The sequence below is a fragment of the Eupeodes corollae genome, chromosome 3, assembly GCF_945859685.1.
Source record: "Eupeodes corollae chromosome 3, idEupCoro1.1, whole genome shotgun sequence".
NCBI classification, from domain to species: domain Eukaryota; kingdom Metazoa; phylum Arthropoda; class Insecta; order Diptera; family Syrphidae; genus Eupeodes; species Eupeodes corollae.
In genome coordinates this window covers 61715463-61732232 of record NC_079149.1, presented here as the reverse complement: position 1 = coordinate 61732232, position 16770 = coordinate 61715463, and the positions used below count along the sequence as shown (strand labels likewise).

The 16770-nt window shown below is 31.7% G+C and overlaps 1 protein-coding gene across 1 annotated transcript; it reads left to right on the top strand.

Annotated features, from left to right (window-relative positions):
- The first annotated feature begins 776 nt into the window (after positions 1-776).
- LOC129952488 (cysteine dioxygenase type 1) lies at positions 777-11587 on the top strand. The gene is made up of 4 exons (XM_056065079.1): positions 777-973; positions 10383-10654; positions 10748-11043; positions 11126-11587. The coding sequence occupies exons 2-4, from the start codon at positions 10401-10403 to the stop codon at positions 11308-11310; spliced, it is 735 nt and encodes a 244-aa protein (XP_055921054.1). The 5' UTR covers positions 777-973; positions 10383-10400; the 3' UTR covers positions 11311-11587.
- The last annotated feature ends 5183 nt before the right edge of the window (positions 11588-16770 follow it).

Genomic DNA, 16770 nt, shown 5'->3' with positions numbered 1-16770 from the left:
CATTTCGCTATTGTTCTGCCATTTCTTCATACTGCACTTTTGTGCATTTTAAAGTCATGAATTCCCCAATGTTAATTAATCCCCTTATTAGTGCTGTGTTAAGTTTTAGCATCTTTTCTTTTTTTGTGTCTTTATGAGAGCCGTTTATATATTTGTTTTAAAGTGTTCACTATCGCGTTGAGATGAACACTTAGGTTGTTCTATTTTGTACTTTATTTTCTAAAATCCGGAATTAAGATTTCTCAAAGTAACTATACGTAACTTAATGATCCGCATTGTAGAATATGATTTCGTAAAATGACAATAACAATTATTGTTATTAAATTAAAGATAACATTTTATTTACATAAATCTAGATTATTCCAAATCAATATAACTTTTTAAAAACACGTAAATAATCATATACCGGTACCGTATAAACTGTAGATATTTCCCAGGCTTGATAATACCTTATTCGGAAAAATGTACATAATTCTAATATTATTATTTAAAATAAATAAAAATGCGTAATTTACACATGATTTCATTTCAAACTGTACATACATATAAACATATACACCACAACCTACGTATTAAATTTACGAGTATATTCATATATTCGAAAGACGACATGGAAATTATTTTCTCCCGTATATTTGCGAACGAAGATTAAAATATTTTATTTAATTTTTTTGTTCCATCGAGAGGAGATAACAAGTTCAGAAATTCGAAAAATAAGACTTACGTATGAGCGAGAAAACATCCCATTCGAAGATCATCGTGTTTTAAAAATCTCAATCAATTTCATTAATCACCAAATCGTTCGATAGAGAGTTTTAAATTTTTACTTTTTCAAATTCAAGAAGTTTTACATTCAAAAAGTTGAATTTCGTTTTTGTTAAATTGCAAGAAAATAAAACAATATTCAACACTACCGAAATAGTTTAAAGGATAAATTTGAATTCTAATCATTTTAAGGATACAACAATTTTAAGTAAGTAAACGTGTGCATTATGCAAGCTTAAATTTAATTATAAGTTCATGTAAATTTCCATGATGCATGATAGTATGACATGTTCTTGATAAGGTGTGTACGAATATGTACCTAGATAACTTTATTTAGGGAATAGAATAAATCGCGGTTTTAATCAAATATATCAATAATGGAAAGATCAAATAATAGTTTTGATCATCTGTTCCCAAAAATGCCAATTAGCATAAACAGTGTTTTAAACTTACTACAGTTTCAAAAAATCACTAATAACATTTTAGTTATAAAATAGAAATTGGTCTAATCTTAGATAAATAAATGGAATGTGTTAACTTTAAATGCAATATTTAATTTTTAATTCAACAGTGCTAACATTATTTAAAAGAGAATATATTTGATATTATCAAATAAAAGTTTAGACTGAGTTAAATATAAATGCTAACTATTTTTGAAATCGGTTTTCCAGATTTTTTTTATGTAAACCCGGAAATTTGTTCAAGTCTAACATTTTATACAATAACCATGTCATATATATACAGCGATGGACAAAACAATAAGGCCACATTTAATGTGTTACAACTTCTTAAGAAAGCTCACATATTCATTGAACTGCTATAAAATAGTCAAGAAAAAAAAACTTTATTCTTAAAAAAAGAAGATGTTGCAAAGAAGTGAACAAAACCACTTTGAAGAATATTGCCAATTTATTAAACAGCTTAGTTTTTACATTTATTACCAACACTTTTGTTTTGCAACTATTTCAAGTATTTTAAGTATAATTTACTTACACAGTTATCGGCATAAACTTATCATTCTAGTTTACTGAGGTTTTTCTTAATATTTGTTTATCTTGCTACAAAATTATTTTAGGCTTTTAGGTTTTTCAGCACTTCGAGATTTTTGGGTAATATTGTCATCAGACGTTTATTATCAGATGTTTGTTGACTATTTCTGCAGCGACGCGACGATGAACGTGCTCTGAGCTTCAAGACCTTATAGCAATAATAATTATTTCGCAATTCAATACTATAGGCTGATTTTTTAAAAGCTATAGGATAGTTTAAACAAAAAAACACATAAAATTCAGAAAAATGGATGAAATCTTTATTTGAATCGATAGTACGGTCCATATAATTTAATTTTTAAAGATTATTTCGGGCTTTTCTATATAGACATGAGCTTTAACAAAGCCTCGCAAAAAATAGTCTAAGGACGTTAAATAGCACGATCTTGACCGGTCCCGAAGGTGAAATAAAATGTTTACCGAACTCCCCTCTCAATAAGTCTATTGTGTGCTGTGTGGCACCGTTCGTCGTGTTAAAACCACATGTCATGCAAGTCAAGCTCTTGCATTTTGGGCACCAAAAGTTGGATATCATATCATCTCCTGTAGCGCTCACCATTCACAGTTATGTTACGATTCGCATCATCTTTGAAGAAGTACGGTCCAACGATGCCAACAGCCCATAAACCGCATCAAAGCGTGACTTTTTCTGGATGCATTGGTAGCTTTTCCAATGCTTCTGGCTGATATTCACTCCAAAATCAACAATTCTGCTTATTTACGTACCCATTGAGACAAAAATGAGCTTCGTCGCTGAACACAATGAAAATGGAAGAAGCGCGCAATAAACTTTCTTAACAGAGCACGCATTTTGATAATAAAATTCAATAATTTGCAAGCTTCGTTCGTTTGTAAGACGATTCATGGTTAGATTATAGACCAAACTGAAGGTGTTTGACAGTGAAACAAAACACGAAACGTGCGTCAGCTGTTTAAACCAGTGTTGCCAAAATGATAATAGCTAAAAAATCACCCTTTAGTTCCCAACTTATTTTCAACAAAATAATGAACCCAAATACATCGTATCAAAAAAATCATGTAAAAATTGAATCTTAGCACTTTCTTTTGTGTACCACCGACTAGTATTGTTGTATTTTATGAAAGCCTTTTACACATTTAATATAAATATGAGAGGCGTCTTGAGAATACCCAGAAGCGTGATCATTTCATACTAACTAATTTTAAAGTATATATTGATGTGGAAGGTGTTTTTATTATATGATCTATGCAGTTTTTCCATAAAAGAAGTATGAACTAGTATTTACTCCTATATGGCAAATTAAATAGAAAATATTCTTTATTTTACAGTATTTAATGTTTTGCAATTTGCGGCTTAAGTCGGAGAACGTCATGATATCTATTGAAATTGATCTAGCACCATATATTCTATAATTCTGTGCTCAAAATGTAAAGGATCTTAAGTCGACTTAAGTGGTTTTAGATGTATCCTTTTGTTTATATGTTCTCTCTATAAACTCAATTTCTTATTTATTTTATATTTTGATAAATCTTTTAAAACAAAAAAGTTATGACCTTTTGTAAAATATTGAGTTAATTTATTTTTTTGGTGGTTGCAGTTTTTGCAATGAAACAATTAAGTTACTTTAACTTTCCCATCGTTTCGGCAGGGATTGTTGCCTTTTTCAGGGAAATTTATTAACACAAAAAAATATACATATATACAAATAATCTTATTTCGATGGGATACAAATACAATAAAGTTTACTCACTCAAGAGAAATAGGAAAAACAATTTTAATATTAATTATATTAATCAATATAAATTATAAATAAAACTATAAATATAATTAGCTCTACGAAGAATGAAGTTAAGTCTAAATTGAATAAAGCAAAAATTCGGTTTTCGGTTCATATTGTTTTTGTTATTGAGAATATGTAATGTTTCTAACGTGTATCGTTTTGAAACATGTTTCTCTATCTTGAGAATTTCCACGCCTTCAAAGTTTTGAGAATCACCGCTTACAATTCTGTGACTGGCCAAGGCTGTCTTCTCAAATTTTTTTAGTTTTATTTCGGACTTTTGATTCGAGATGCGTTGTCTAAGAAGTTCATTCACGGTTCATTTTATTTACCATTGCAGTAAAGTTTGTAGATCACATCTGTTAGTTTGTCCTTAAAAGGTTTCATCTTGAGATAAGTAAAACAATGGTCAAGGGTTTTGTTTGATTTCAAAGCAAGGCAATTTTTTTGAAGTTGTTGGATAAAGTTGGGACGTAAACCATGGTCTTGCGGTGCGTTCCAACGGGTTTAACAATATTTTCTCGTGATGTTTGCATTTTGTGTTTTAAAAGGAGACTTCGAATTATGGTAGAAGGATAACCATTATCACTTAAGATATTAATAACTTTTTTCTCGTTGGCGACGTGGAATCGTACATCACTAATTTTGAAAATTTTATTCACGAGGTTGGACGCAGTATTAACGATAATATACCTTGCTTCGTTTGATCGGAAACTAACTAGTATTTCAGACACTTTTGGTTTTTGATACCAGTTGTAAAGCAAATGATTTTCATCACGGTAGATCTTTACATCTAAAAACGACATTGTTTTGTTAAACTTATTTTCAATTGTGAATTGAATTATTGGGTGGAATCCATTTAGATTTTTTGGTACTTTGTCTATGTTTCTTTTATCCATTATGGCAAATATGTTGTCAATATATTTTTCTATGAACGCAGGTTTTTCTTCAGTGTTATTTAAACATTCATCTAAAACGTGGTCCAAAACCAGATCTGCAATAGTCGGAGATAATTGGTTGCCCACTGGCATATCAAACATTTTTTTGTAGATATTGTCCTTATATTGAAGAAATTTGTTTTCCTTGCAAAAGGTAAAAACAACTTAAGTAGGGGATAATTCGTCTTATGTATCATTTTATTTAGTTTATCAGATAATAGACATAAATGATTTTGGTAAAATATCTTAGGTAAGATTTATGTTCGATATTAATAAAAAAAGTAAAATTGCTTATGTCAACTTAAGATCTTTTACCACAAAACTTTTCTTGAGTCTAAATTTCTTATATTGACTTAAAACATATTTAATAAATAAAAATAAAAACACAATAACGGTTTAATCGACCTAAGAACAACTTAGGTTACTTAGTAAATAAAAAACTGTAAAAGTTGTTTTGGTAAAACCACTAAAGTCTTAAAAACATTAATAAATGTATTAAATACTCCACTTATCAAAATTTAATTTTAATATTTACATAATTACTAGCTGACCCGACAGACGTTGTTTTCTCTTATAAATAATTTCTAGAGAATAGTTTGATAGAAATAAATATGTACTTTATTGCAAGTGTGTAAGGATGTGGTATATAACAAAAATATAACAAAAAAACAAAAATATAAAAAAACAATATCAATCTATTAATGCAACAGAGTGTACAATATTTTTTGTGATCCCATCTCTCACCAATACAAACAAAATAGATGGTTTGCCCACTCGAGAGCACGCCACATATTATTGTCCGTATCAAAAACATGAAGTGCTCAAATCTAAGCCGCAGACAGACATCGTTTGGCCTTGAGACTGATTGATAGTCATTGCAAATGCCAATCAAATTGGAAATTGAAGACGTTTGAATTGAATTGGCACATCTATGGGTATAATAGGGATTCGCGGTAATAATATATTTTCACCTCGGAATTTACCGTTTAGAATTATGGCTTCCATAATATTTTTTTAGTAATTTTTTAATAACTAATCACGTGCCGTTGCACAGCCGTGGTGGGTTCAAACGACGAAGCAAAATTACCGGAGATCCAACCTTCAGTTGTAAGTTATGCGATGGCATGCCTGGTATATCCAATGAATTCAAGAAACTCAGTTGGATAATTTTAAGCTTTGGGAGAATCACAAACTGTATCAATAGATTTGTATGACACCAAGTCTCTTGGTAACAAATGTTGTATCTTGAGATTTAATTTCTTGACATCCACATTTTTTGCTGCTAAAATTGCCCTTTCTGCCAGCCACTCATAATTTGTATATATTCTGTGTGCATCAGGAAGTTTCTGATCAATAAGAGCATCTTGTGAATCAATAATTGTGCAGAAATCGATCGGTAGTTTTATTCATCAAGTTTCATCTGTAATAACTTTTTCGTCGCTTGAATCCAAAAGTTGTTTTGAGAATATTTCTGCTGATGGATCTTGAAGCATTTGAACACGCATAATTACTTTCAATTTTTTTTTTTCAATATAACACCACAGTGGCGATGATTTTAAGCACGCGTTGATCTTAGCGTACGTAAATAACGGGCAGTGTTTTGTATAAACCCACCTAAAAGGAGTAACAGAGTGCCGCGAAATAGTTTGTCGTTGTTTTTTATATCTTTTAATGTCCTATTCAACGCCTCAAGCGAATGTTTGTGTGCCATAGTGCATTCATCCCAGATGATAATTTGACACTTTTTCAGCACTGTGAATGATTGTTTTTTATATTGCACATCGTTTCTGGGTTATTTTGAATATTTGGTGGCGGTTTAAATACTGAATGAGCTGTTCTGACTCGATCCGATAAAGTTGCCACAACATCAGAAGATTCAACAGCTATACCATTATTTGATCGTATTTTATCAAGAATTAGAAAAATAAGGAATGTTTTGCCAGTTCCACCTGGTGCATCCAAAAAAAGAATCCACCTTGTCCTGCCGGAACTGGGAGCATGATGTGGTCATAAATGGTTCTTCATTCTTTAGTGGGACATTGCGAGCGACTATCGCTGCCATTTCTACAGTATTGTATTGTAGTCCACGATTCAATTCAGTGTCTTTAAATAAGATGCATTTCGATTTGGTGAATGCATACCGAAATGACTAAATGGCAACAAGTACGCAAAGAACCTCAAAAGAAATCAATGCTTCATTGCACATAGCGTCACTAAATACTATTGTAAGATCGTTGCACCGTGTACGATGTTGTTGCAATTAAACAACACCACTTAGGAATCTAAAAAAATAAAAACCTATTCTCAGACCTACCGAATGTACGAGTGTATGCAAAATTTCATTAAAATTGGTTAAGCCGTTTCGGAGGAGTATAACAACTAACACTGTGACATGAGAATTTAATAGAAGATATGGCAAAATTACTGAAAAATTTATCTTCATATTTTTCTTATTTTTTTTTTCAAACTATTAAAATAGACTTAAGAGCTTTTGCCTTTTGAACACTGAATTTATATAACAATTTGTATTTGTAAGCTAAAACATGTGTAAATACTTCAAATACAAAGGTTGTAGCATTGACTACACGGTTATAAATTATGGCATGTTGTAACAGTTTGTGAACATTCTTTACAACGGTCCTATTGTTTGTTCCACTACTTTGCAACTATTCCTTTTGTAATACTTTTTTTTTAAAGAATTTATTATTTATTTTCTTTAGATTAGTGTGATTATAATTGTATTCGTTGTAGTTCAAGAAATAATAAAATGTAAATTATTTATGAATGAGGCTTTAAATATTTGAGTTGTTTTAAAAAAAAAACCTAACAAATTAAAATTAGTTCTATTGCTTTGTCCAATACTGTATATATAAACGTACTGTAAGTCCTTAAAATTAAGCTGTTAGTCGACGACATCGCAATAACAATGTGACCCCTACCAAGCTTCAGCAAGAAATTATCTATTCTGTTTATGTTGGCTTTGTTGTATAGATCTTGGTTGGAATAGTAATGTTTGTACTCCAACTCTGGTGTTCTGTTAAGCCCAATCAACTTCGCTCGCAGACATTGTCTCTCAAACACCCTAATCTTTTCCATTTGAGATGGGGCAACGTTGAACCATTCCTATAGGCAATCAGCGGCCGGATAAGGGCCATGAAGCAAATCATCTTCACCCTGCTGTCAACACGGCTGCTAAAAAACAACTGTTTTGTCAGGGCAGAGGCTTTCCTAGCTCTGGCCAGAGCACTCATATGTCCGTCGAAATACAAATACTGATCCAACCAGATGCCAAGGTACTTTATTACACTTTTATTCGCCAGTGGCTGTAGATTTGGTTCAACGATCACTAGATTTTTCCAGTTCTTTCTCGTATCGCTTGAGGCTCCATACATCGGAGTACAGAACGAAACGATCGCAGTGCCCTATTTTACAAGCTTTACCAGTTAGGAATGTCGCTTAAGTTCGGTGCAGTACTGGAAAATTTATACAGGACTACCAAAGCATCAGTGTGGAATGGCCAATGCTCATTAGATTGTCCTACTCGCGTAAACACCGCAGTCCCTTCAGCTAATGGTAAATAAGCTTGTTGAATATTGTAAAAGGTGGAACCTAGTGGTAAATTTAAGTAAATCCAAAGGATGTAGTACCCGTGGCATGATGGTTAGTGTATTGGACTGTCATGCAAGGGGTCTTGGGTTCAATCACTGCCTGTGCCACCTTAATTTAAAAAAAAAAATAATTTTTCCGGGTACTGCCTCTTGCGAGGATTTGACAAATTCTCCAGTAATTCTTGTCATGAAAAGTGTTTTCTCAAATTTCGGATTCGGCTTTAAACCGTAGGTCCCTTCCATCCCTGACAGCAGCACTCGCACTCAGGAATGGTTGAGAGTTGTCAGTCACTAGGCCCTATTTCTTAAACGGACTGTTGCGCCACCCAATTTAATTTAATTTTAAAGTGATGGTTTTAAAGAATGGCGGAGGAAGATCGGATGCAAGTGAGCAATGGCACTATAATGGTGAAAGAGTAGAGTTGGTGAAAGATTACAAATATCTAGGAGTCTGCTTTACTAAGAACTTCAGCATGGAAAAACATCTCACTGACAAACTTGTTAAGGTGAAAACAGCTATAAACGTAGCATGGAAGCAATGTTTTAATAATAAGAAAATTACGCATTCTAGTAAATTCAGGGTCTTCGAAGCTGTATCAAAATTAGTTATGTTTTATGCGGCACAAGCTTGGGGAGGTCGGAAATATGAACAAGTAGAAAAACTGCTTTGATTTTACACTAAATGGGCTTTCCACCTTCCTTCGAGTACGCCAAACTACATGATCATGTTCAAACTACAGTAACCTTTCCTCTTGGAAACCAACTTTATATCGCCTAATAGCTCGTCTGGAAGAAGCCTCAAGAGAACAATACACGGAGCAAGCCAAAAGCTCACTGCACAGCATGATATACAGCAGACTAAACTACAAATTCCGGAAAAAAAAACTACTTTCAAGACAAGTATACCATCGAACAATTTCGTGCATGTTCCGCCTAAGAGGAAAACTCCTTAATCTGAATTGCATTCCTAACCGCGATGACTTATCGATTTTGTGCAACCTGTTCAACTTGAATAAGCGCGAGGATGTTTTTCATTTTGTTGGACGATGTGCGATACTGAGAGAAGTAAGAAGACTTATCCTAGGCAGTGACTTTCTTTCAAATACTGAACTCATAGGCCTTCTACAAGAATTGGAAGTTGCAAAGTTATATGCATATTGCAAAACAGCACTTAATTATAGATATCAAATTTTAAATGAAGCGTTTTAATCTTAAACTGCACTTTCTTTTTTTAGTCTATATAAAGCTATACTTTTAGTTGTCAATCAGGCAGACGGCAATGCCATGCATCGTATGGAATGTATTAACCAAATTATTGTTCAAAATGTATGTTTAGATAAAATCAATCTAAAAAATCTACTAAAAGTTGAAAATTCTAATTTGCCAAAATATTGGAGAAGAACTTAAATGATTAAATAAAATCGAAGAACTAGTGAATATTTGAACTTTGAAACAAATTAAACGTATGTAGATAATCATATTTCAGCGGGAACTTATTTAAAATATTATGAACACATAACTGTTTGATCTAATTAATGAGTAACCTATACTATTTTATGTATGTATTACGTAAATTGTACATAAGTACATTTCTTATTTATTTTTTATAAATTTGTATTAAAAAATAAAACCTAACAAAATCTGGAATAATCTGCTTTTCACAAAAATCTTGAAATTTTGAATTGAAAAAATTATCAAGATTACACTCGTTAACTTCATGATGATGCATTAGACATAGTATTCTACTTCTTATCATATTTTTAAATTAAGTTTCAACAATTTTTTTTAATTAATGAGGTATCAAAAATTGAATTAGACACATAGTGAATGTTTATAATTATATGTTCAAGTGTGTTTATAGTTGATGATTTTTTGTTTAAATGTTGGTCAACCGACGTTGCATGCATGCATTTAGGTATAGTTAATATTTCATACCAAAAACTATACCATTAAAAACAATAAGGCCTGAAATACTTTTGTCAACTATTAACTCATACTTTAGGTTCATAGATGTGTTTTTTTTTTTAAATCAAGAAATTGCACTAAAATCAAATACTCGCAGGAAAGATCTTAATCAAATCAGCATCTTATCGAATTAAAACAAAAAAGAAGTTCATAATTATTAAAAATCACTTATATATATATACATGTACATATACATATATCTGTATATTATTATGAAATAGTTGGAATATTATAAATTCCTGAGAATGCACAAAATGACCAATATGTATTATTCTCTTGTCTCATTTAATTTTCCAGGTTCGTTCAGCTTTTAAAATGGCTCTCTCCAAAGCCGACAAAAAAGAAAATATCCAAGAGATTTACCTCCGCGAAGCTACCCAACACTTTCGTGGAATTGAAAAACCATTAAAATATGGTCCATCAATCGACAATCTCCAACAACTAATATCAGCTCTACACAAAGAATTTGAAACCAATTATGTCAACATTGAAATGGTCAATCATATTCTGCTGTCTTATAAGTCAAACATAAAAGAATGGCATAAATTTGCCAAATTCGATCGTTATAAGTAAGTCGACGGCAAAAATCAAAAATTAAAAAAAAAACACTCATACGCCCTATTGACCCGATTATAACCATATAATGTTATTTTTGTTTTCAGATACACTCGCAATCTAGTTGATGCTGGAAACAGCAAATTCAATCTGATGATTCTTTGTTGGGGTGAAGGTCACGGGTCTGCCATTCACGATCATTCTGACTCTCATTGCTTCATGAAAATCCTACAAGGGGAATTGGTGGAGACGCGTTATCAAATGCCTGAGTCAGACGAAGCCATTAATAGTTCGGTGAGTGATATTGGACGCATTGAGGATTCGGTTGAGGATTTCAATGGAGAGGAATTGAAAGAGCAAGGAAAATCGACAATGAGTCTTAATGATGTGTGTTACATTAATGGTAAGTATTCTAAAAATTGAATGGATTTATTTATTATATTATTTTGAAACATTTATTTATTAATTTTTTTTATATTTTTTAGACAACTTAGGTTTACACCGTGTTGAAAATCCCAGTCATACAGATTCAGCTGTTTCACTGCACTTATATTGCCCACCATTTGATTCGTGTTCTGTATTCCAGAAAAATTCAGGGAAGAAAGTAAAATGTCAAGTAACATTCTGGAGTAAAAATGGCGTACGTTTACAAAAAAGTAACAACCAGTAAGAATTCAAGCTGATCCGCTGAAAGTAATAAGTTTAGATTAATTAGAATAAGTACCAAGGTTAGTGCATTTTTCCTTTTGTTACCAACAAACAAAACAGCTATGTAAGTTTCCTAGAGAACTATTTTATCGAATAAATCTCCTGTATATCGTGTATGATTCTTTGACTTTAGATATATGAAATTAAAGTTGTGTAGGTACCTACGTATGTCTTATGTTGTTAAAAATAAATGATAGTTTTAAGTGTAATAAAATAATTTATTATTGTTTTTCTTTTTACTGTTTCATTCTTCTCTAAATTTTAAATTACTCTTTAACCAAGTGAATTAAAAGAAAATACACCACGTAACTTATTGGTCTAGTTCAAGGCTGATGTGTCTTATAGGCTTTTCACACCAAACCAAAAACCGGGTTATCGGCAAAAAGTTTTCGAAAAACCCGAACATTAACGCCTTCCGGCTGTCAAATTTTGAATTGATGAAAAAAATATTTCAGAATGAGCCGCAGAACTTTCAATATACTCTGCAATGAACTAAAGGATCTGGAAATGCAAGATAAAAACTTTAGCCTTATGTAGGTACTTATCAAATTGATTTTCAGGAAGGTAAAGATCTATACGAGCACCAAAAGAACGAATGGGATCCAGTCACTGAGTGGTTAAACAAACGTTTCGATACGAACATAAAAAAAAAATCCCAGTATATCACCACCCGCCGCCGTCTCAGATGCGGATAAAACGAAAATATCCAAGTACTTTCTTTTAGACAGTGAAGATGCTCTATAGGGTATGTATTCTCTCAAACATTCTCCTTAGGATTTGTTTTTGCCCTCGACACCCTTGAGTCGATAATCCTTCCCTGTGCTGTGATAGAGCAGCATATCAGCGCAGACAAGGCTGTAACACTATCTCGTCTCGAAGAAGAGTTTCAACTGAAGTTGATCGGATTCAAAGAGAAGGAAAGTTTAAGAACAGTTCAAATAGGAAAACGTATTTGCTTTCTCAAACTTTTGCATTTTGAAGTGACCATAACAAAATCATAAATTAGTGATTTCAAATATTTGTCCCGATTTACTATTTGTGATGAGGGTTTAAAGTAATCGTTTGACTAATTATTATTATTATTATTATTATTATTATTATTATTATTATTATTATTATTATTATTATTATTATTATTATTATTATTATTATTATTATTATTATTATTATTATTATTATTATTATTATTATTATTATTATTATTATTATTATTATTATTATTATTATTATTATTATTATTATTATTATTATTATTATTATTATTATTATTATTATTATTATTATTATTATTATTATTATTATTATTATTATTATTATTATTATTATTATTATTATTATTATTATTATTATTATTATTATTATTATTATTATTATTATTATTATTATTATCTTTATTTTTTCTTCACAAAAAAAAATACAGGCTCACTTACATTTCAGAGATTTACAAGCATGGCTATTAAGCCGTCTGCCGGTTATATCTAAATTTTAAACATTGAGAGAGAAGTTATTTTTTTGCTGTTATAAAATAAAAATTAACAATTTACAAAATAATTTAAGATTAAGATACTGATTATGATTAAGTATGCCAGATTGAACGATTTATTTGATTTGAAAATGACAAATGTTACAGGCTTTCAGTTTAACAAAAACTACTAACATATATCTTAAAATAAATATTAGTTTAGCATAGTTAAGCTTATTGGTACCTTTTTAGGTTTAATCATTGATATTTAGATACATAAAAAATACATTAAAAAAATGTAATGGTCCACGAATGAATTTCTATACGCAACAGCTTCAGAGAAAAAACGGATAAGAAGTTTCCAACCACCCTCATCATTCAAAACTCCAAGACAGTCCTCAAACGAAAGGAAGCTCTTATTGAAGTAGAAACGCCGGATCTCTTGTAAGATCGGACATAACGCTAGGAAGTGGAAAACATTTTCAATTTGATTGAGGTTACATAATGTACAGTAAGGATTTATATCATTTCTGTGAGGTCTATAGTTAAGCTCAAGCATCTCCGTGCGAACCTTAAATATCAGACTTATCTCAACAAAAGTGAACTCAGTTCGAAAATAATTTGCTTCCCCCAAAGAGAAATTAAGTTTACTGTATAATGATCTAGATTCGGACTCCCTTGCCCGATTGAAAAATGTCTGAAAAATGTTGTCATCTATAACAGAAATACAATCGTAAAGTTCATTCCTCCACGTAACTAGATTATCCAAACAAAACGTCAAAGGAAAGTAATGTTCTGAGTCCAACTCACTCAAATCTTTAAAAGGTGTGTATCTGTAACGTAACACTTTTAGGAGAATCCCTTTCTGCAAATTATTGTTAGATCTTTGCATGACTTTGATTATATACATACATAGTCTGCATTCGCTTTTAAGAGTAGATTCTTTAAAAACATTGGTGGTAGTCCCGACTCAACGTGTATGGCATAATTGGGGGTCTTACATGGGAGTCTAAAGATTCGCTTGAAGAAATATCTTTGGATAATTTCTATTTCTTCTAGTTGCATGTAGCCATAAACTTCATTTCCATAGCAAAGGCAGCTTTTAACGGTTGAATCAAGCACTTTAAATTTCGAAGCCGGATATATATTTTTGTTATTGAAAAAATTTGACCACATACAGTTAATAGCTGCTTTTGCTGCAGTGAATTTATCTCTTATATGACTTCGAAAGTTCAGATTATGTTCTATTGTGAAACCTAGATATTTGAAGTCCTTCACTACTTCCATATTTGAACCGCTTAATTTCCAAGAACGGTCATTACGTGCACTGCAATTATGGTGTCTGAATATCATGATCTTAGACTTCGCAGTATTTATTTGAAGGTTCCACAAATCACAATATTTTTTTAACTTGTTAATTTGGAGTTGAAGCGTCACAGGATTATCAGTTAAAATAACAAGGTCATCCGCATAAAGGAGCACCTTGATAACTAGATCACCAAAAACAACACCACCTGGTAAATTATCCTCAATGTCATTTATAAAGAGCGAGAAAACCAAGGGACTCAAAATGCAACCCTGTGGGACACCTGTTTCTGACCTAAATTGTTTCGACGTGTTCATGCCATTTTTAACCACAGCTGTCGTATTTGAGAGAAGTTGCTCATAAATTTTTAGAAATTTTGTTGATAGACCGATGCATGAAAGTTTTAATAATAATGAGCTTCGGTTGATGGTATCGAAGGCTGCTTTAAAATCAACGAAAAATGCATAAAGATTTATTTTCTTCTCTATAAAGCGTCTAGCAACACTAGTGAGAGTAAAGATTTGGTCCACGGTGGAGAGATTAGCAAGAAACCGAGCTTGGAAACGGCTTATTTTATTATTTCTTTCAGCCCAACTAGCAAGTCTTAAGTAAAGAATTTGAGTGAATAGCTTCCGCAGTGAACTAAGGACAGAAATTCCCCTGTAGTTTTCAGGAAGGTTTGGGTCACCCTTTTTAAAAATTGCAGAGATGGATGAAGACCGGAAAGAATTTGGGATATCTCTTCCTTATCAAAAATTCTGTTAAACAAAACTAAAATACATATGTTCAAGAAATTGTGAGCTTGCATTTTTGTAAAACTCAGCCGGGATGCCATCTAAACCCGGAGCTTTGCTGTTTTTCATTTTATTTAATGCAATAAGCAGTTCATGCATGGAGAATGGAGCATCTAACTCTTCAATGTGAATTAACGGTAACGCAAAGCTTATAGATATTTGATTTGGATCCGCCAGTAGAAGTGTTTCGAAATACGATGCCATTTGATCGGCACTAATGCAAATAACAGGTAGCTTATTGCGCCCACTTAAAATACGCACATTAGCCCAAAACACTCTAGGATCTCTGCTCTGTACAAGATTTAATGCAGAGTTGTTGAGAAAAAGTTGTTTTTTACGACTGCATAGATTTTTAAATGCTCCAAATACAAGGATTTGAAAGCCAAATTATTCGTTTTCCTAAAAAGTTTCAAAAACTTAAAAGATTTTTCTCTACTTCTCCTACATTCCTCGTCATACCAACTAGATTTAAAAACGCTTCCTCTATTATTTGAATTGGTAACTGCTGACTCTCTAATAGTACTCAATATCAAATCTGTTGCTTTGTCAATTGTGTTTGTAGCCTGATTTGTTATATTAATTGAATGCTGGTTTAAGTTTCTCTTATATGTAAATATCTGATTTATTTCTAATCCAACGTAGTCTGTTGCAACCATTTACATTTCGACGTCGGATATTGGTTTCTTGGGTTTCGAACTCACACGACACACAAATGGGAAGGTGAGTTGTATAATTAGCCAGAAAAACCTCGAAATCTTTCACAATGTCAAGCCAATCCCCTTTGACTAAGCAGTAATCGATTACAGAGCAACCTTGATTCAAGTTAAAAAACCCAAAATCCTCAATCAAATCCATCAGGCATTTTCCATTTAAATTTGTACATTCATCTAAAGATCCCCTTTTGAATGAAAACTTGTCCACGTTTATAAAAGTAGAGTTTTGGAAATCGCCTATCTGACTGTTTAAATCTCCAATTATTAAAATGTTGTCATTATTTTGGTTTAGTAGAAAGTCTTGCAAATTTTCAGAGTCACTTTTCCAATTACTGAAATTCAGGTACAAAGGAACTATTAGATAGTGTTTCGCGTCAATGACACATTCTATTATAATTAGGTTTTCGCTAATTTTGAATTTAATATGTTTGTTTAAAAAGTTGTTTTTTATACCGCATAGAATACCACCGCTAGCTCTACCCAGTCTATTGTTTCTAATAGCTGGCAACCATCGAAGATTGAAACCATCAAAATATTTAAGATATTGTAACTCTTTACCCTCTTCCACAAATGTTTCCAATAATATAAATATGTCATAACTTAAAACTAATTTTAAAAAATCTGGCATTAATAATTTGTTTTTAAGTCCAGTAACATTATACATTGACTATGTAATTTCAATGTTATGGGAGGGTGGGAATCTATTTTTAGAGAATTTTCGAATGCAAGATTAAGATAAAAATCTTAAGGAATAGCATTAATCAAGAAGAAATGCCAAAAAACAAAAGATGTAAGGATTTTTCCGTTGTGGAATTTCAAATAAAGCCTATGATCAAGTTTTCTTGCAATCGTTTTGAAATTTGTATCAAAATGGTCGAGGCAAATTTTTAAGAGAAGTTGAACATAATATGCCATATTTCAAAGATTACTCCCTGTTCTTGACGAGTTTAGTAAAATATTCTATTTTAAGCCTCATATAAGCACAAAATATCTGTAGGGATAGAAAAAAACTTCCATTTTTGGTTTACTTTCCCTGGACTCTAAACTCTTGTTATGTAACAAATTTTAAGCTAGTCGATTCTCCAAGTCTAGATTTTTGCTTTCTTTCCAGCGAAACACTACTTTTAGGGTAAAAATCAATTTTCAA

Bases quoted from the DNA above. Each gene is read 5' to 3' on its own strand.
- LOC129952488 (XM_056065079.1), top strand. From the start codon at position 10,401: ATGGCTCTCTCCAAAGCCGACAAAAAAGAAAATATCCAAGAGATTTAC. The intron at 10,655-10,747 runs GTAAGTCGACGG...TTTTGTTTTCAG, and splicing joins GCCAAATTCGATCGTTATAA to ATACACTCGCAATCTAGTTG. The intron at 11,044-11,125 runs GTAAGTATTCTA...TATATTTTTTAG, and splicing joins TGATGTGTGTTACATTAATG to ACAACTTAGGTTTACACCGT.